The 22,545-nt window shown below is 35.5% G+C and overlaps 1 protein-coding gene across 1 annotated transcript in view; it reads left to right on the forward strand.

Moving 5' to 3' along the window:
• AKAP9 (A-kinase anchoring protein 9) overlaps positions 1-22,545 on the forward strand; it is a 150,684-nt gene that overhangs the window by 47,963 nt on the left and 80,176 nt on the right. The window contains 8 exon segments of the mRNA XM_047754061.1: positions 2,144-2,357; positions 4,920-4,999; positions 7,547-7,673; positions 9,213-9,298; positions 13,806-13,920; positions 14,402-14,600; positions 16,251-16,347; positions 17,814-17,906. Of these exon segments, the coding sequence (XP_047610017.1) occupies positions 2,144-2,357; positions 4,920-4,999; positions 7,547-7,673; positions 9,213-9,298; positions 13,806-13,920; positions 14,402-14,600; positions 16,251-16,347; positions 17,814-17,906 (1,011 nt within the window).

The raw sequence follows: 22,545 nt of genomic DNA on the forward strand, positions 1-22,545 counted from the left end.
ACAAGAGAAATAAGGTTCCTGCTCTCAAAGAGCATATATTAGAGTGATAGAAGCAGGCAGTAGGTGAGGAAACAAGGAGCATAATTAAGAAATAGCTATGATTTATAAGGAAAATGAGACACAATACAGCATGGTGGTTGGGGTGGTGGCAGCATTAAATAGGGTGGTCAGGAAAGGTCTCTTGGAGGAAATGACATTTGAACTGCCATCAGAATGCCAGGGAGGAGGCTACCACATGTAAATTAGAGCAATCATGACAACAAAAGATGAATTTGAGGAACAGAATAAAGGCGTGTTTAGTTTGTGAGAAAGTGGAAGAAAGAGTTTGAAGAAAAAAGAAGGGACCAGATCTTGGAGAGCCTTACAGACTATAAGAAGCTGAGATTTTATTCTAAGAACAATAGGAAGCCATTGAAAAGTTTTTTCTTTTTACTTCTAATAAGTATACTCACATTTATGATCTTTTATCAAATGTAAGGTTATTTTACATTTGAAAAACCTAAGTAGATTTAAAGAAGTTCAAATATCATAACTGTTAATACTCTGTTAAATATCTGAAATTGTTTTCAAAGTCATGATTTTGAAATATGATTTTATTTAATCACTCCCCAAATGCTAGAGATCATTTAAATTTTTTTAAGTAGCCTTATTGGGAGAGGACCTAAAGTCAAAGCTGTCAAATTTTCTCAGTAAGAATTTTAGTTTTTCTAACTGAAGAGATTTTCAATGACATTCAGATACCATCTCCTTGACATTAACTTACCTAAAGTAGAGAGAAGTAAAGCTGTAAGCTATCACCACCCACTCATCATGACCAAGACAAACCCCCTTAGTGATGGGGGGAGGAGTGATGTGTGTGGAGGAAAGCTCAGGAAGAAACTGAGCAGTGACACCTAAAAGCAATCTAAATATGCATAGAGATAATGCTGAGATCACAAAAAAACACTTATTCTCTTGGGACTGAGTCATTGGCTAATAAACATAAAAAGCTACTTTCAACATTATAAGTTGATATAACAGTATCATAGCACTTTATACCTATCACATTGGAGTTAAGTTTTACAATAAAAAGTGTGATGAGAATGTGAAGACATGGGTATTCACCTACACTGTTAAATATCAGTATAAATTGGTACAGTTATGTTTTTAAAATTTGTTAAAATCCATTACAATTAGTGTATGTTATCTGTGACCCAGCATTTACATTTCTAGGTGGTACTCAGAGTGCTTCCTATCAGTTCGTCATCACTTGGAAGCAGGTTGAAATTCAAATTCTGGGGCCCACACCAGATCTCCTGAACCAGAAGCTCTGGCATATAGGCCCATCAGTCTGTTTTAATATAATAAGCATGCCAGGTGATGCTGATGTGTGCTAAAATTTGAGAACCACTACATTAGAGAAATACTAGCATATTTGTACAAGGGCACAGGTATAAGAATTTATTGCAGCATTTTTTTTAAGTATCAAAAAATTAGAAATCAAGTTGATCTTCAAAAGGAAATGGATAAATTCTGATATATTCATGTATATAATATCACAGTTAAATTAATCTGTATTTACATAGATCTCAAGCATATTGAATGAGAAGAGCAGTGTGCAAAATAAATACCATCTTGCACCATTTATTTAAATTCTTACAAACACAAAATGTAATGCATTTCTTATAGATGCATTGAGAAGTGAGAGTATAAAAAGTAAACTGGACCTGCAGCCAGTATATGATAATGTTGGCCTCTGGGGAAGGAGGAATGGGAACATAGTAGATTAAATTTTATCTTTTTTTCTAAATCAAAAATATGTGTAGGGAGGAGAGAAATGAAAAAAAAAATTTGTTATTCGGGGTGTGCATATATAAGGACTTACTGCCTTATTCTTTGAATTTCTCTATATTTAAAACATTATTTTTAAATAAAAATTAAATAGGCTGTCCTAACTATACTAGATACCAGAATTTACCGTGACGTTGAAGTAACAAAAATATTGTGCTATTTTCCTTGAAAAAAATAGGTAGGTCAGTGCAACAGAATAAGTGAGGAAAAAAAATTAAACTTTTTCCCCTTGTATCAGTGTATGTGAAAAAAAGTTAAATTATTTGATTTACCATTTAAAAAGTTTCTAACCTATATATTAATTCACTTTAAGAATGATTTAAGGCTGCAGATGGAAGCTCAACGTATATGCCTCTCTCTGGTTTATTCAACTCATGTGGATCAGGTTCGTGAATATATGGAAAATGAAAAAGATAAAGCTCTTTGCAGTCTTAAACAGGAGCTTATTTCTGCTCAAGAGGAAAAGATAAAGGAACTTCAGGAAATACACCAACTAGAGCTACAGAATATAAAACCGCAAGAAACAAGTAAGTGGTTTCTAACAAAATTATAAGTACTATGAAACAAGTATCACTTAGAACCCAGCACTCCATGATTCTATTCTTGACTTAGATCCCATGGAGAAATATGACTGAATATTCCAGTCCTGGACTCATTTTTATTGTGTAATCATTGGATATTCATTTAAGTACTTGAGAAATCTAAAATCACTGAATTATCTTTCCTCAGGAAGTCAACAATCCTGTGCAAAAGCAATATGAAATTAATTCTTAGAAAGCAGTTGGAACATTTCTGTGATAGGAGAATGAACAGAAAGAATGGCAGGAGATAGGAGAAAAGACTAATATTTCCTAGGAGAGTGAGGCAGGAGTAGGGAGGTTGGAATTTTAGGGAAAGCTCTTGAGTCTTAAAAGTTGAGGTGTGAGAGACCGCATCCATTTTGGAGAATTGAGAATCCAAGGTATGTGAAAAAGTAGTGGGGAATAAAGCCAAAAAGATTGGCAGGAGCCTGATCGGAAAAACTTTCATATATGCTAACTCAAGCATGTTTAATTCTTTATGATACTGGTGATAAGACCTACTGCAGGATTTTATTTAAAAAATTTTTTTAAGTTATACTTGATTTACAATGTTCTGTCATACTGAGGGATTTTAAATAGAATAGCATAGTAAGATTTTTATTTTAAGATGACACCATTGGGACAAATTGGGGGAGGCAGTAGATGATGGAAAGACCAGGTAAGCAGCTTTTACAATAATTCTGTTAGCAATGAGATGTTAAGTTAAAGTGTCATTGGGAATGGAGAAGAAAGTGTTGTAGGCTGTAGTCTGCAGTTAGTAGTAAAAGAGGAGGGAATTGAGAATGATCTCTAAGTTTCCAGTTTGAATAATTGGATCGAGGGTAACTCCAGTTGTGAAGAGGATAAGGAGCAAATTTGTGGGAAAAATAATAAATTCAGTTTGGAAAGTCGAGCTAAAAATACCTGCTGACTTTGAAAAAGGGATGTCTGGTAGGTAGTTGAAAATAGAAGGCTGAAACGAAAGAGAAGTTTATGCTCAAGGAAAAGGTTTATAATCCAACAGAACATTTGAGGCCAGAGACAGGAATGTGATGCCCTGGGAGACTGAAGAGTGAGCCAGAAGACTAAGATGGCACTGTGGGAAACAGCAACATTTAAGGAACCTTACGTGGAAGACGAATTGCAATTAACTTTTGTCCTTTTTATTTTTTCTGGGGCCATATCCTTAGCATGTAGATGTTCCCAGACTAGGGATCAAACCTATGCCACAGCAGTGACCCAAATCACTGCTATGAGAACACTGGATCCTTAACTCACTGTGCCACAAGAGAACTCTGTTAACTTTTATCTTTAATAATTATTTAATTACTCAGTTAATTAGACTTCCTCTGTTCAAGGTACCTCTAGGCCTCTGCTTTTGACAATCTACCTTTGGGGTGGTGGTGGTGGTTAACAAGTTTGGAATTGTTTTGTTGAACAGAGTAGAATTTATAAAGTGTGGCTTAAATAGGAATACCATACTTTTCACTTCAGGAATTGCTTGGGTTTGAATTGAATAAGATTTTAAGTATGCATTGCTGGTATTGGTATCCTCGTCAGATTGAATCTGTCCAGTGTTTTTCAAACTACAAATTAATTAAGGGCTGATGAGCTCAGTTTAGTGAGTAATGACCAGCTCTTTTTTTTTTTTTTTTTTTAGTAAATAATAGAACAGAAAACATTGGAGTACATAACATAAAGAGTGAATAATGCTTTATAAAAATTTTTATTTCAGTTTTATATGGATATATGTATATAATAAGTTGTATGATATATTTCTTATATTGGAATGTAGTAAAAAACTTGGAAGTCACTGCTTTGTGCCATTTTGTGGGATATAAATTGAGGATTCTATAAATTATCTGAGACAATTAACATTGAGCAGTAAAAATTAACTTTGAAAAAGAAAGAATTTAAAACTAATCTTACTGGGAGTTTCCGTCAATGGTTCAGCAAGTTCAGAACCCGACTAGAAGCCACAAGAATGCGGGTTTGATCCCTGGCCTAAGTGAGTTAAAGGATCCAGCATTGCTATGAGCTGTGGTGTAGGATGCAGGCGCTGCTCAGATCCTGAGTTGCTGTGGCTGTGCTGTAGACTGGCAGCTGCAGCTCTGATTCAACCCCTAGCCCAGCAACTTCCATATGCTGTAGGTGCAGCCCTTAAAAAAAAAAAAAAAAAAAAAAACAACAACAACAAAAAACTAATCTTACTATGCTTACTGCCAGGTGCTTTCAGTTGACATAGGTTTAATATGAAAATAGTGTTTTTTTCCTTTTCTTTTCTTTTTAGGGCTACTCCTGAGGCATATGGAGGTTCCCAGTCTAGGGGTTGAGTTGGAGCTGCAGCCGCTGGCCTACACCACAGCTCAGGCAATGCCAGATCCATAACCCACTGAGCGAGGCCAGGGATTGAACCTGGGTCCTCATGGATACTAGTCAGATTCATTTCTGCTGAGCCATGATAGAACTTCTGAAAATAGTTTTTAAGTATGTAAATTGAACATACTAATTCAATATCTATTCTGCTAGGTGATGAAGTGAAGCCTTTGCAAATGCTTATTGGAAAACTTCACAAGGCAGTGTCTGATGAGTGTTCTCATTTTACACAGGTATGGTATCAGATAAAAAGTACTTTTAGACAAGAAGTGCTAAATATTAAGTTACTACTGATTTGATAAACAGCATCATCCAGATTAGTTTTTCCCTACTATCTTACCTCAGAAATGTATTTAGAAAATATTCCTGAGTTTTTAAGTTTAAAATTAGCATTTAAATATTTTCCTGATAATCAGTTCGAAACAAAAGAAACTTAAGTAAATTATCTCAGCAGTAGAATACACAAAAGGTATGCCTAATTAAAAACAAAAATAGAGCCTTATGCAGATCTGTTTCCTACCCCTGTCCACTTTGGTGGTTGAGTGAATTTGATGACTTAGCTGCACAGACTAGTGAGATAAGGTTGCACACTTCAGTTTGCCAAAATCTAAAAACACAAATTATACCTAGTAGAATTATATTTGTGAAGATTGGGAGAAATAGGAGCTCTTCTGCACTACCGGTGGGAGTGTACTTCCTTTAGAAGCAAACTGATAAGTAGCCCAGGAATTTATTTCTACATAGGCTCACATGTGCACAACCAGGTATGTTCACTGCAAGAGGGTCTATGTTAAGTTAAAAATTAGAAATAGCTATTTCCATCTATAGGCAAATGAATAAACAAATTATGATATATCCATACAATTGAACACCATGTAGCAGTATTTGATGTGTGTACTAATATCAATAAATCTCAAAAGAAAAAAAAAAACGTGTGTTAGAGTAATCACCTCTGGGCAGAGAGAAGTGAATGAAATAGGTAAGCAGTACTTAATGCAGAAAGCTTCAAATGTGTATGTAATTTCACTTTCTTTTTAAGAATATGGATATAATGTGATAAAATACTACTGTTTCTTATAGCTAGGTAATAAATAAACAATTTTTCTGCGTATTTGAAATAGTTCAGAAATTAAAATATATGCTTAGGCTTGTCCCATGTCTCTGTCCCACCCTGTGTATTTGTAATTTGAAGAGGGAGGAGGGTAACATTGGGAAAGTAAAGCTGCCTTACTGATTCTGATTACCTATAGAATAGTTCAAAAAACAAAACACACAAAAAAATGAGAAATAACCATACTGAAGGCTATTATTCATTCAGCTTCCACATCTCTTGAAGGGTTCAGGCATTGTCCTTTCATATACATTGTTGATAGTAAATATGGAAAGGGGACCCAAGTCACAGCAGTACATTTATAAGCTGACTTTATATTTTCTTTTCTCCCATTAATGTCTTTACCTGACTCCTGATCTCAAGTTGAAATATGAATCAGGTTGTAATAGAGAGGTCCCCTGAGTTCATTATGAAACCTGGTTTTGTCACTAGTCATTGATGTTTCCATGGACTAATTACTTCATCTTTCTGGGTCTGTTGTTTCATCTGTAAATTGAGTGATCATTCAGGTTTCCACCAACCTGAATCAGTTTATCAGTTTATGATAAAATTCCACCTTAGGGTCTGTGGAAAAAAAAAGATGTCTAGAAAGTAGTCTATAAAACTGCTATACTACTACTAGTCTATAAAACTAAAAAGGGACTATGAAAACTTCATGACCTCAGTTATTAGTAGACAGTATAGTGAACTTTTATTCAGGTCTCAAGGAATAGCAACAGTAAACAATTTGGTTTTCAAGTCTAGAAGTCGTTATTTCCAGTTGCATGAGAGGCAAAGGTGAAACTTAGCTTATCAAATGATTATGGGGCATATGTTGTTTTTATAAGTGATGACAGAATTGTCTGTTAGAAGAAAAACCAGAATAATGTGTCATATAGTTTTAGTATTCTTATATGTATAAACCACATAATATTCTCTTATGTTATAGAAAAGAATGTGAATATGATCTATTTCATGTATTTTCAATGGATTTATAGACTACTTTCTAGTCTTTTTTTTTTGCTTTTTTTTGCTTTTTTTAGGGCCTCACTCACAGCATATAGAAGTTCCCAGGCTAGGAGTAGAATTGGAGCTACAGCTGCTGGCCTACACCACAGCCACAGCAATGTTGGATCCAAACTGCATCTGCAGCCTATACCACAGCTCATAGCAACGCTGGATCCTTGACCCACTGAGCAAAGCGAGGGATCAAGCCCTCATCTTTACCGATACTAGTCAGATTCATTTCTGCTGCGCCACAACGGGAACTTCCTAGTCATCATTTTTGAACTGCTATCCTCATGTTTGGGTTTTTTCAAGGGTAATTGACATTATAGAGATAACATTCAGAATAGAATCCACGCTTGAAAGTGGTATGAGATCTGTTCATTATTAGAAGCAGAAAAATTCCTAGTTTTGATAGCTGCATTTGATATATCTTATAGATAATGAAGACTATCAGTATTTTCCTGGTGTAAGAAATGGTTGATATTCTGTATATGGAGAGAGAAAGATTTAGACTTGGTTATATCTTTTGCAGATTGGTTTGGTATATGGAAGAATGTTTTCTTACTGATTTTTCCATGCCAATTAGACTGTCTTCTGCATATAGGAAAATAATGTTTAATGACCTTTAGAGGCAGAAATCAAAAATGTAATCCCATAAAATACCTAATTTTATTGTCAACAGTCTTTTTGCAATATCCCTGGTGAACATTATACTCCTGCTTTAACATGTGAAGAGAAAGAGATATCTGGTATTCCTACTTCTGAAAATCAAGAGCTAGAATTTCGAGATTATAGATATGAAGTTCAAGGTAATAAAGGCTTTATTATATTATTGAACAGAATATTTAATTTTCTTAAAAGAATTAATTATAAACTTTTACGTTTAATTCACAACTTAGTCACGTATCTAAGGTGAGTTTATCTTAGTATATTGTTTTTTCAGGTTCATGAAATCTTATATTTATTTTTATAATGCAATAAAAATTGTGATATAAAGAAAACCAAAATTGTCTCCAAGTTTTCTTGTCTATCTTCCATTCCTCTTCTTCCATCTTTTTCATCATTATAATTCTTAATTCTATACCATAGTCCAAACCTTTAAAACTTACCTTATTTATTAAGTTTATGTTAAGGTCTTATTTAAAAAAAAAAAAAAAGAAAAGAATAGGAAGGCATTCAAGGAGTTATCTGGTGGCCTAGCAGTTAAGGATCTGGTGTTGTCACTGCTGTGGCTCGAGTTTGATCCCTAGACTGGGAAATTTTGCGTGCCATGGGTGGCAAAAAAAAAGAGAGAGAAATAAAAGGAGGCATTCAATCTTTCTTTTTTTTTTTGGCTGCACCTGTGGCATGAGGAAGTTCCTGGGCCAGGAATCAAATCCACAGATGCGACCTATGCCACAGCTACAGCAATGCTGAATCCTTAAGCCACTGTGCCACAGAGAGAATGCCAAATATCTTTTTTTTTTTTTTCTTGCTTTTCAGGACTGCACCGTGGCATTTGGAGGTTCCCAGCCTAGAGTTCCAATCGGAGCTACAGCTGCTGGCCTACGCCACAGCCACAGCAACACAGGATCCAAGCCACATCTGCTACCTACACCACACAGCTCATGGCAATGCCAGATCCTTAACCCACTGAGCAAGGCCAGGTATCGAACCTGCAACCTCATGGTTCCTAGTCGGATTCGTTTCCACTGTACCATGACGGGAACTCCTCAAATATCTTTCTCAACAGGAATCTTACATTAGTTTATTTCTACAAATTGCTACCTCAATTTTTTTTTTTTTTGTCTTTTTGCTATTTCTTGGGCTGCTCCCACGGCATATGGAGGTTCCCAGGCTAGGGGTCGAATCGGAGCTGCAGCCACTGGCCTATGCCAGAGCCACAGCAACGCAGGATCCGAGCCGCATCTGCAACCTACACCACAGCTCAGGGCAACGCCGGATCGTTAACCCACTGAGCAAGGGCAGGGACCGAACCCGCAACCTCATGGTTACTTGTCGGATTTGTTAACCACTGCGCCACTACGGGAACTCCTACCTCAAATTTTTGATATTCCTTCAGAAGTAAAGACGAAATATTTCCTCCTCCTGTCCATTGTATGAATAATGAACAAAGTATGTACAAATTAATGAATGCCAAAAGAAATTAACATATTTTAATATGAAATTGTTGAGTTATCTTTGTAGCAAGTGTTTCATATTAATGAGATTTTAATTATTTGTTACTATACATAGGAGTTTTACTTTTAGCAGGTAATATTCTAAAGTTATGAATAGATGAATAGTACTCATTGAAAGAAGCAGACTTTTACTGTGGAGTGAAATGATTATAATTGTTTATCGTTTAGAGTGTCAAGAAAATATGCAAACTCTTCTCAACAAAGTAACAGAAGAATACAACAAACTCTTGGTACTTCAGTCACGATTAAGTAAGGTATGTGGAGTGAAAAATGTATTCAAATGTTTGCATTTATTATCTGCTGTTTTGTAAGCTGCTTCATCAACCAAGAATTTCAAAAATAAGTAAACATGAAAATTGACGTATATTTATAATATCAGTATGCTGAAGGAATTTCTGCAATTTGGATATTCTTTGACCCTATAGAGAGTTTTTGAAATCATGATAAAGTTAACATATATATGAAATATAAAATTGTAAACTTGGTGAAATGGTTGCATTTAATTTTACATATAACATTTTTTAAAGGGGTGAGTTAGTTTTAGAGAAAAATAGTAATTAGTTATTTAGAACATAGGTAATTAATTTCACATGGTTTTATATATGTCATATTTCTTTGAAGCAGTTGTCTTAAAAATGCATAGAAAACTAGGTAAGAGAGTATAGGTGGCATAATGTAATTTATTAACTGTATCATAAATGTAATGTAACAACATATTAGCAAACATAGTGTTGTAATTTTCATGTTGTAGGAAAAAAAATCCAGAAAGATCTCTATTTGCTTGTTTGGGGTACTTTTTGATGTTTTATATTAAAATATTTAGGCCGATTTGAAAGATCGATAGACTCTAAAAATTTTGTTGCTTATGAGGAATACTTTAGCTAAAATTCTCTTTCTTTTTCCTCTTTCTCTTCCTCTCCCTCTTTTTCACTCTCTGTTTTATCCAGAAAGTAAAAAGAACTTTCCTCCCTCTCTTCCTTTTTCTGTGCAATTAAAGTACATCCTGATCCAGCCTTTCTTAAAACCTGTAAACCTATCCCAGTATTCTTTTGATAAACATGTAGGATGGTAGGTGGCTAGATAAAAACCCTTCTTTAACTCTACATTTCTTTTTCTTTCTTTTAAAAATATATTGCTTGTCCTTATGGTAATACATAGTTGAAACTATTAAATAGTGTAGGGGGGATTACAGTAAACCAATAACCACAGTGATATTGATATTATCTTTCTGTTCAGGACAGTTTGATTTGATGAGACACACACCTCTCTTCTTCCTCAGTGCTAGAGTGTGGGCAGCTACTCCCAAACACAAACACCCACACTTGCTTCCTTACTTCTCAGTCACCTCTTTTGGTTTCTTTTGAGACTAGCTGGGTCAGGAGAAAGGGTTATACTATGATTAATTGAAGATCAATATATTTGATTTCTGATCCACTTCCTTCCTACACTGATCTCTCTCTGCACCTGGGGCCTTTCTGGAGTCCTGCTGGGCAAGTTAAATATCTCCTGTGACTGTGGTTCCCTTCAAGTGTGCTTTAGGCTGCTTCTCCCTTCACCCTGCTTAATCAGTCTTCTCCCACCTCTTCTCTGTTGCTCTCTCTCTCGGTCTCTTTTGGGCTTATTATGGATTTATTCCATTTAAGGATTCATTATCTTTTGTTATCAAGAGGAAGAAGAGTTATATGTCAGAGATCATACAGCTAAATACCTATGTGAGCTTTGCTCATTTAAAAAAAAAAAAAATGAAGAAAGCCAAATGAAAGCTGGGAAAGTGAAACCTGAAGACAACAGACTTCATCAAAAGGGGGCAGAGGCTGCTCAGCTTCACCCTGTGTTGTTATATGGAAGAACCAGCCCCAGTGTTGTTAATTCTTTTAGTTTATCAATTTTATATGAAGTCTTTTGCTTTTTTAAATGTTGAGACATATTTAAAATAAGCTTTTTTAAATTGGGAAACAATTACAGAAAATAAATAATAAGAAAAACCGTTTGGTACCCAGAATAGTTCTGTCGCCTAGGATTAGAGTCATTCTATTTTGCAGCTGTTAAGTATAAACATATGCTTAGTGTATCTTGAACTAGTTTTCATTTTAATTGTCATTTTTTGATTTTGTACAACTTGCTGTTTTCTTAGAATATTTTCTTCCCGTGGCTTTTTAAGCTTTATTATGGGTTTTGCCCACCCATTTATAGTCACCAAGAATCTGTACTTGATCCTCTAATTATGCTATGAGCTGCCCTCATCCACATCTGTGCTTTCCTGATCTCTAGGCAGTCCTTACTCCTGAGCTGTAGAGTCATACATCTAATAATCAACATTGAAATTTGAATTTATTACTTTTTTCCTCTTAAACCAGCTTCTCCTCCCTTCTCAGTTTTGAAGAATGATATTCATCCAGAAACTTGGCAATCATATTATCCCAGACAGTTCTTTCCCCTAGCCGCTGACCTTCCATCAAACTGCAGTCTACTCTGAAGGGAGTACAAAAGAAATGAAAGATGTATGCCTTTTTCCCGTTCAACTATCCAGCCAGTAAATTTTATTTGCTAATTATATGCCAAGTTGTACTAATATAATGTAAGTAGTCACTAGGTGGAAGCAGTTTATAAATTGATGGACTTCATAAACTAATTCGAAGAAATATGGTGTATGTGTAACTGTATGTAAAATAGTTATCCAAGGCAACATTTAATTATTTTAAAGAAGTACTTTTGGAATTAAGCAAATAAGTACATAAGTATAGATGCAGATAACTAAGGAAGATTTCTTGGGGTAGGTGGGACTTAAATTGGAACGGAAACACCAGGGGGGGAAAAGGTGATATGGTCAAAGTCTTAGAGGTCTAGGTGTAACATATTTTTAATATACATTGCTCAGAGAGTAATGGAGTCTATATACTGTACCAGAGTTTGAATGCTAGGTGGGACTTATCTTCTAGACATGGAAAAGCTGTTGGAAATTCATGATTGTAGTGCTAGGCATCATGAGGTTGAACTTTTAGGGAGATTAATCTGGTGGCAGTGGGAGGTAGGAAAGAAGAAGGGATGATTCATAAGATACTTTAAGGAAGAACCTAAGGGATTGATAGTTGATGTGGAAGAAAAAGGAGAGCAACAAGACCAGGACAGCTCATGATTCTTTCATTCCCTGTATCAGTGAAATTGCACCTTAGATGTCTGTGTAATGAGGCAGGCTGTAGATAGGCTGAGAGTCCCCAAGACCACTCCCTTGTTCAATGGTTCACTAGAGGAATTCACAGGATTCAACATAATGGTTGTACTCAAGGCTAAAAATCAGCCCCATAAAGGTTTGAAAAGGAGTATGGGGCCAGCCCTAGGGAAGCAGGTACAAACTTCTAGAATCCTCTCCTAGTGGAGTCATAGGACACCACCCCTATAGTAGCTGTGATGATGGGAACTACTTTTCATGTTATTATAATTATTTGTTTACTCTTCTGCCTCTTCCATTACACTAAACTCCACTAAACCCTTCAGAATCAGAAAGTCTCTTTGTTTTTATTTCCTCTTTTTAGCACATTGCTTTATTTACCATATGGTAAGGGATTATTTATTACCTATTTGTTGATTGAATTAAGTGACAATGTAGAAATGTTGAACTAGAAACTAAAGTATTTACCTGATGGGCTTTACTTTCTCTGGGAAGTAGGAGTCAGAGTCTTCTGAAATGTATACAGGGGTACCATTTCAGGAGTGGGTAGAAGACTTGGTAAGAGCCTGTGGGAAATAGCTTTTATCCTGTTGCCCACCTTTGTTCTTCTAGTCTGGCAAGTCCAAACTCTTTCCCCTAGTTTTTAAGGTGCTCTTTAATCTAGATCTATCTCATTTATCTGGCGCAATTTCTCCCATCCTTTCCAAATTAAACCCTCTCAACAAGGTCATTGTCTTCACTACTTATAGCATTCTTTCACAAATGCTTTTACTTTTTCTTCCTTTTAGCCTCTCCTAATCATTCATTGCCCAGAATGATGGAGGCCCAAATCAAATTTGAGTTCCTCCATAATTACTCAGATCTACATCAGTCTTTCTTCTATTACTGCCTTTTAGTCAGACTTTGTAGTTTAATGCTTCTCTAATTGTTTAATTTTCTTTCCCCGATCAGTTGATAAATTCTGTATTTTTACTAATTTTATATTCTTACTCACCTTTGCCACAATGCTGGCCACATAGTAGATTGATTATTAAACATCTGAGGAATGACTGAATTAATACACATATACATCTGACATACTTTGCCTAATTTTAATAGTTAAGGGATTAAGCTGACGTTTATCTGTTTTCATTGTTTTCCTTCTTTTTTGTTTAAAGAAGAGCATACACTTATCAGTTACTTGGTTATACGTATGTTAGTATCCAGATATTAGTAACCGGTATATTGTCAAGTATTGATAATATAAAATTTAGTCTTTATGAGTTGAAATCTCAAAGACCTAAGTCATATTATAAATATTGTTAGGAACTTTATACCAAAGTTCTGTGTGGCTCCTTTTTTTGAAGAAAAATTAACTTGCTTCTGGGTAAGAAAGAACATTATTTATTAATTTAATTTCAGTGCTATGAAAGGAGTGGGGTGTGAGTCACTATATCACAAGAGAACATGGAATAACTTGGAAGGGAAAATATTTGTATTAGGGTATCACAATTTTAGGTGATTTTTTTAAAAGGTAAAATTGCTTTTATGTAGTTTTCACAACGCCGAACCACATATTTATGTCACTGCTTTTCTTCTGTTATTTTCAATAGATGCAGAAACAGCAGACAGGTGATGTGAAACTTGAATTTGCAGAAGAAAACCTACTAAAAAAGGAAACAGACTTTCTATCAACCCATACTCAGATGGCCCATTTGCAAGACATTGGTAAATTTTGATTATATACCATAATGTGTTTTTATACCAAATGCTCATTAGTTTCATTTTTATTTTGAAATTTGAGACCCTTTAGTGCCTTGGGCATTTCACTTTAACCTTCTCTTGTCTCAGTTTTCTCAACCTTAAAATGTACATTTTGGATACCATCTCTTCCCACTCTTATATCTGTGATCTAAATTGTTTTCAATTTTTAAAAACAAAAATTGGTAGATTTAGGGATACTTCAGCCTTGAAGACAGAAGAAATGAACTTGAGTTACATATTCATGTTTCATTAGTCAAAATGAGTTTAACTTGATACCTGAGTTATTAGTACTGAAAACATTATTTTTCAAAGACGAATGAATATTCTATGCATACACAAAAAAGTGACTCTGGTTTTTCACTAAGAAATTTGTATTGAAATGTGTATTTTCTTCTGTCCTTTGACTTACTGAAATGTATATTTTCTTCTGTTCCCTTTACCTTAGATGTTAGTCATAAAAGCATCTTATCTACTCTGGAAAATACTGAAAACATTAAACAACTTGAAGGACAAGTTCAAGAGTTAGAAAACCTTGTATCCTCTTTGCAGCAGCAATTGAAAGAAACTGAAGAGAACCATGAGGCAGAGATTCATTCTTTGCAGGAAAGGCTTCAAGCTGTTAATGAGTCCACAGTTCAGCCAAGGTATCCATCTACTTATAATCTATTTAAAATTTTATTCAATATTATTTGTGGCTTAGTAACAATCATAGTACAATTATTTTAGGAAAAAATGTAACTTAGAAAAATTTGGCTTAAAAAAAAAGAGATGGGCTGTAGCATTATATAAGAAATAAAAGCAGGAGATAATTCTTTATCTTTGAAATGTTTGAAGTAAATGTTAGTGTAAACCAAATATATTTTATAATAAGGATTTTACTTAACACCTCTGCTTTATGAAGATGTTGATTGTTATGAATATGCTGGATTAAATCAAACAGTGTGCATGTCTTGTATGTGTTGTTTATTGGATGCCTAGTCTTTGCCACTTTGATGCAGGGATCGCACAAAGAATATAAGCTGTCATTCTAACTGTAGCTGGACTTTTTCTACTTGGTTGTCTAATGCCTAGACTCACCATGTCCAGAATACAACTCTGAGTCTTCCCCTCAAAATTTGTTCTTTCTGTAGCCATCTAACAAGCCCATCTATGGAGACTCCTTTTTCATTCCTCACTGTCGAGAAATCCCTTTATTTCTACCTCCCAAATACATCTAAACCGGGCCCCTTCTCACCAGCCCCCGGTCCCTGCCATCCTCATGTCTCACTGGGTTTACTGCAACAGTGGATCTCTCTTATTCTACCCTAACTTACCTAAAGTTTGTTCTCAACACAGTTTCAAAAGTTTGCTTTAAACTTTTAGACAAATTATGTTATTCCAGTGCTCTTCTCTCCTTACTCTACCTTATTAGGCCCTACATAACGGGTCCCCATTACTTCTCTGAATATATCTCCTACTGACTTGCTTGTCACTTGCTATTCTAAAGCCACATAAACTCCTCGGCATCCTCAAACTGTCATGTGCTCCTTCTTCAGGATCTTATTTCTCATTGCTGTTGCTTCTGACTATAATGAATGATCTTTCAGTGTTTGCATGCCCTATACAGTCACCTCCTTTGGATCTTAGTCAAATGTCGTGTTCTTATGAGGCCTAGCCTGATCACAGTATTAAAATCATCCCTTAGAAATCCATATACTAATTTCCTGCTTCTTTTTTTCTGTATTTCTTAATATTATTTATATATATATAACTTTATATTTCTATAAAATAAAAACCAAGCTGTATATATTCGTTTTTATTATCTGTCTCCTGTGAAGGACTTCAAGCTTTGTTAAGGGGATTTTTGTCTACTTAATTCACTGTATCCCAAACCCTTTATTAAGTGATTACTATATGCCTATGAAATTATTAAGTATTTGTTAAATGAATGACAGTTTATAACTTAGTAGAGAAGCATGCTGTAGTATTTAACTAGCTCTGTAAAACCCTCAGAGAGTTAATCTAACTTTGGCTCTGCTGCTCCAGGACTCATAAGTGGCTCCATGTCATAATTTGTAGTAGATTTTATGAAATGGCATATAATTCAGTGATAGTCTGTTAAAATATTCTGTCATTTAATTCTGTTAAAGTGGAAAAATTAGTCAAAAATATTACTTAAGTTACAATACTGTAACTCTTGATCTATTATTCTTGTTTCTACTGATTGGTACACATTCTGTGCGTGCTATAAATTGGGCTACCAGTTAATTTGACACACAACTCTAATTATTTCACCTTCTTTTATTTATATTTAGCTTCTCCATTGATTCAGTGGTAATTGCTGAATCAAATTTATGGAAAACAGTATACCCTGGAAATTGTCTAAAACAGAACATTGATGGCACAGCAGAGGTATTATATTTTTAAACTGTTACTGTGCATTGGTTTCATTTTTGTTAAAATGATTTGTATGTCTGTGGTTTAAGAATTATCCAATAAATAGTTGCTGAGAAGTAAGTTAATATAATAAACATGAGGATATGGAGTTCTCGTTGTGGCTCAACGGTAACGAACCCAACTAATGGTATCCATGAGGACGCAGGTTTGATTCCTGGTCTTGCTTAGTGGGTTAAAGATCTGATATTGCTGTGAGCTGTGTCATAGATGTTGCATGGATCCTACAGTTCTGTGGCTGTGGCATAGGCCGGCAGCTACAGCTCTGAATCAACCCCTAGCCTGGGAACCTCCATATGCCTTGGGTGCTAAAAAGACAAAATAAATAAATAGATAATTATGAGGATAACACCTTACATAAAAGACCCAGAAGATTATGTAAGTGAAGAAATTTAATGTATTTTCATAGTATAGGAAAAGCACAAGAGGTTTTTTTCCATCCTAAATATATTCTAGTTTAAAATTTGTCTTGTTTTAGATAACATGAGCTGTATAACAAATTAGTTTCAGAAAAGAGAAACAGTTTTTTTTTTTTTTTTCCCACCATCGGAAATTGAACTAGACCATCTCTAGAATAGTATTTAGGGATCCCCAAAATTTAATATCTTAGGGCTGGGACAGTTGGATGAGGCTTTTTTCAGCACAGGCCGTCTAAGATAGAAAATCCCCTCATCTTGTACAGTATATCTCATCCAGGTAAATCACATTTTGCCTCTCCTCAACAATGTATACAGTCCCAATTTGTGACCACTTTTCTTAAACCTATAACTAGAAAACTCTGGTTTCCACTCAGTAAATTTCTAGTTCTTAAGTACTACAGGAAAAGATCATTGCCTTCTCTAACTCTAGAATAAAAGTGTGGCATTGGCCACATCCTTGATTCTTCCATATTCATCCCATGTGGAGTATCCCTCTGGATGACTTTTCAGATAATTGGTAAAGAAGTGCTTTTATGCTGAGAACATGTTTACATTTAAATAGCCATTTGATTTTTTTCTATTTATAAAAGTAATTTGTATTTGTAGAAAATTTGATACTGTTAATAAGTACTAAGAAGAAAAGAAGTTTGTTTATAACCTCATGAGCAAAGATAGCCAAGTGTTAACATTACTTAAATGCGTATCTATTTAATTATATTTAGGAAGTATCTTTTTTCCACTCTAGAACTATATGTTAGTAGAGATGTAAATATATTTCTCACTTTACATCTTTGTTAAATTCACAGTAGTGAGTACAATTATTTATTAGAATTAGCCACTAGATTATTGTTTTTAATTAAGGGAGCAGACATTTACTTATTAATTAAAACTTCTCAGAAGTTTTCTAAAAAATATTAATTTTTGAGTGTATTTGAGTAGAAGTTTAAAAATTAGTGGTGTACAATTAATATAAATAAGCATATCATATTTTGCTTTTTAATTTAGTTTTCTAGTGAATATGGAGAGCAACAGAAAACAAACATGGTTAAGTTGCTGGAAAAACAGTACCAAGAACGATTAGAAGAGGAAGTAGCTAAGGTAAGTTTATAATTTGTTTCGAAGATTATTGTGACCTGTGTTTCCTTGGCGCCTTGGCGCCTCCTGGAGTTCCCATCTTTGTGCAGTGGTTAACGAAGCTGACTAGGAGCCATGAGGTTGCGGGTTCGATCCTTGGCCTTGCTCAGTGAGTTAAGGATCTGGCATTGCCGTGAGCTGTGGTGTAGGTTGCAGATGAGGCTCAGATCCCGCGTTCCTGTGGCTCTGGCATAGGCCGGCAGCTACACCTCTGATTGGACCCCTGGCCTGGGAACTTCCACATGCTGTGAGTGAGGCCCTAGAAAAGACCAAAAAAAAAAAAAATTTTATTGATGGTAATTTTTTGTTTTTCTTTTTTCCTTTTCAGGGCTGCATGTACAGCATATGGAATTTCTCAGGCTAGGGGGTTGAATTGGAGCTGCATCTGAAAGCCTATGCCACAGCCACAGCAATGTGGGATCTGAGCCACATTTGTGACCTACACTGCAGCTTGCGGCAACATGGATCCTTAACCCACTGAGCAAGGTCCAGGATTGAACCTGCATCCTCATGAATACTAGTTGGGTTCTTAGCCCGCTGAGCCACAGTGGGAACTCCTGTTGTAAAGTTTTATACATAGCTCATTTAAGTTGTCAGATACTTGTTTTAACCACAGTGCCGTTAAGTGGAATTGATCTCGGAGGCAGCAGTGAGTGATGGTCTGAAGTGAGATCTCAGTTCTCTACTCAGAAGTTGAACCTGTGTTGTCTGGATAAAAACCAGGAATCTTAGCCACTAGACTGGCTAGAGGCTAAAAGCAAAATTGCCCCAATTTTTGACCCCTATAGAAAGCAAGAATGTTCCAAGGAGACAAAGACTATAAAAAAGACGTACAAAGTTTATTTTAGAAACACAGTACAAGTGGGAGAACACACAGAGGAGTAGTCTATTTTATCTAAGGCAGAAGCAAAGCAATAACACACACCCAAAGGAAAGCACAGGTATGAATGTCCCCCCAAATGAGGAGTGCATCAGAGAGGTGGTTTAAACCACTTATATGTGGCAGTTCTTACTGGTCTTTATTTTCCTTTGGCCAGTTATCCTGTTTTATCTTTCACACCTCACCAGACCCAGGACCCTCTCTGATCTGCATGTGCATCTCTTGGCCAAGATGGATTCCAAAGCAAGGCATGGTGGGAAGGTTATCTAGACTTACTTTGGCCTGGTGTCCCTTCCCTTTCTAACCTAGAGGGGTTTCTCCACACTTGTGTAGTTGGGGTCTCCCTGACCCTGAGGATGGGAAGTATGTGACCTCTTGGTCTTTTGCCCAAGTAGGGCTTAGTCCGCTTCTGATCCCATCATTACCATTGTTTCACAAGTTCATAGAGGCAAGGACCAGTTATTTGCCTTGTGCCTGTTGTTATTTCTATCCTGAAGGATAGACAGGTGGCTGGTTGTACATGTCTATCTTGGAGCCCACCTATCTACTGCCCCAGAATGTTCTGTAAATTTTTCTTTGAGAAAAACATTCTTTTCTTGATACAGAATTTTACTATTGGAAACTTTTCAGAGTAAAAATTTGGTACCTGTCATCTGCAAACAGTGATAGTTTTACTTCTCCTTTTCCAATTTGGATTCCTTTTATATCTTTTTCTTCTCTGATTGCCATGGCTAGGACTTCCAAAACTATGTTGAATAATAGTGGTGAAAGTGCCAATCCTTGTTTTGTTCCTGATCTTAGTGGAACTGTTTTTACTTTTCACCACTGAGAATGATGTTAACTGTGGGTACCCTCCTTCACTGTTGCTAGGAATGTAAACTGGTACAACTGCTATGGAAAACAGCGTGGCAGTACCTCATAAAACTAAATAGATGATCCAAACAAACTACATATGATCCAGCAACCCCACTCCTGGGCATTTATCCAGACAAAGCTTTCATTGAAAAAGATACATGCACCCCTATGTTCACTGCAGCACTATTCACAATAGCCAAGACATGGAAACAACCTAAATGTCCATCAACAGATGAATGGATTAAGAAGATGTGGAACATATACACATTAGAATACTACTTAGCCATAAAAAGAACAAAATAATGCCAGTACAGCAACATGGATGGAACTAGAGATTTATCATACTAAGTGAACTAAGCCAGAAAGAAAAAGACAGATACCTGATATCACTTATTTGTGGAATCCAAAATATGGCACAGATGAGCCTGTCTACAAAACAGAAACAGATCATGGCCAAGGAGAGCAGACTTGGGGTTCCCAGAGGGGAGAGGGGAGGGAGTGGAATGGATAGGGAGTTTGAGGTTGGTGGATACAAACTGTAACATTTGGAATGGATGGACAGTGGGGCCCTACTGTACAGCACAAGGAACTAAGTGTGATTGGGTCACTTTGCTGTAAAACAGAAATTGAAGAAACATTGTTAATCAAAAAAACCAAATAATTGCCCAGTATTACTAAGGGCCCATTTCAGTGGTAGTGGTTGTGAATTTAAAATGAGACCAGTCAGCTTGGTTTTTAATTTTTTTCTCCTCAGTTGAGTTCAGCTACACAGGCAGAGAGTAGGCAGAGTTAGTTGTAACCACAGATGGAATTTGATGAGATAATATGGTGAATGGAAAGCAGAGAATTACAAGATCATTGAGTCTAGCTTTTTTAGTTTCCAACCCATACCGTTCTTTTAATTATTTGTTACCCATTTCTAATCTAAACGCATATACCAAAGAAGGTGATCTTTATGGTACCAATTTTTCAGAATTTCAAGAGCTTCTTTTGTGACTTAACATTTGGTCACATTTTTGCTTTTGTTTGCTTGTAATCATCCTTATTGATGTGTAGTTTACATGAATTTTACATTCACCAATTATAACTGCAAAAGGTGAATTTTAACAAATGTTCACAGTTATCAATCAAGATTTAAAACATCTCCATCACCTCTAAAGTATTTTTGTGCTCCTTTGGAGATAGTATCCCCCATTTTATATTGTTGGATTCTATTTCATAATATTTTGTCAAGAATATTTATGTCTATATCCATGAGGAACATTATTCCTAGTTTTGTTATAATGTCTTTATTTGGTTTTGATATCAGAGGCTGGTCTCATAAAATGTCAAAATATATCCCTCTTCTATTTTCTGGAAGAATTTATGTAGTATTGATATCATTTCAGATTTAAACGTTTCATAGAATTTGATCATCTTATTGGCTTAGATTGTACCTTGTTGGAAGGGTTTTTTTAAACTATGAATTCAGTTTCTTTAGTAGATTTTGTTTTTTTTAGATGATGTATTTCTCTTAGAATATGCTTTGGTAGTTTGTCACTCAAGGAACTGGTCTGTTTTATCTAAGCTTTTGAATTTATGTTGGTAGAGTTGTTTAAGTGTCCCTTTATCATTTAATGGTTATGGGAGCTATATGTTATTTCTACTTTCTTTCTTTTTTCTTTGTTAGTCTAGCTAGAAGTTTATTGATTGTATTGATATTTTTAAGGAGCACTTGTGACCTTTTCGATTCATGGACTGTTTAGAAATAAGTTTGATTTTCATATCTTTGGGATTTTCAGATACCTTCCTATTGTTGATTGATTGATATAATTTAATATAATAATTTTTAATTTCTTTGTGGTTGGGTGTACCTTGTATGATTTCATGTCATTTAAGTTTTTTGTTCCAAATATGTTCTGTTTGGTCGAATACTCCATGCATATTGAAAAGAATGAGTATTCTGCTGTTCAAACTTTAAGATTCCCTCTGGTATTAATTCCCTTCAGCCTGAAAAACTTCCTTTAGGGTTTTTTTGTTTGTTTGTTTGTTTGTTTTTTTAAGAGGAAATCCCCTGGTAACAAATTCAGTATGCAACAAAGTGTATGCCATCTAATTTTGAATTGTCTGTTGAACATTTGAATATTTGGTTCTGTAAACTCTGGGGTTTATAATCCTATGGAGATTGTGATTTTATTTTGATTTTATTTTTTTTAAACAGACAACCCAGTTAGGCTCAGGCCACAAGTTCTGTTTCACCCTCCCCATACAGATCTCTTTTCCGAGTTTTGACTCCCTCTGCTGTTTGCCTGCTTTTGTTTACTTTTCAGAGTTCTCAGGTAATTTGCTTTTGTATTTTGTTCAGAGTTTTTAGTTGTAATCAGTGGGAAAGAGAGGCTATAGCGAGCTTACTATATGCTGACTGGAATTACGAATCTCTGTCTAGTGTTTTTTTATTCCACAATTTAAATGCAGATATTATTGCTTTCTACTTATCAGTGTTTAGATTTGTTCATGTATATACAATTTTTTTTAATGTTCTAATCCTTCTTGTGTCTCAGGCCTTCCTTCTGGAGTCATTTTTCTGCCTTTTTTGTTTTGTCTTTTTTTGTTGTTTTTTATGGCTGTACCCATGGCATATGGAGGTTCCCAGGCTAGGGGTCAAACCGGAGCTGGCCTATGCTACAGCTGCAGCCATGCCAGATCCAAGCCCGTGTCTGCAGCCTATACCACAGCTTGTGGCAACACCCTTAACCTACTGAGCAAGGGTGGGAATTGAACCTGTGTCCTCATGGATGCTAGTCAGAGTCATTTCCACTGAGACATGATGGGACTCCATCTTAATCTATTCTTTTTATCTCTGCTTCTCTTTGATATTTTTAATCTTTT

Source organism: Phacochoerus africanus, chromosome 11 (assembly GCF_016906955.1).
Source record: "Phacochoerus africanus isolate WHEZ1 chromosome 11, ROS_Pafr_v1, whole genome shotgun sequence".
NCBI lineage: Eukaryota > Metazoa > Chordata > Mammalia > Artiodactyla > Suidae > Phacochoerus > Phacochoerus africanus.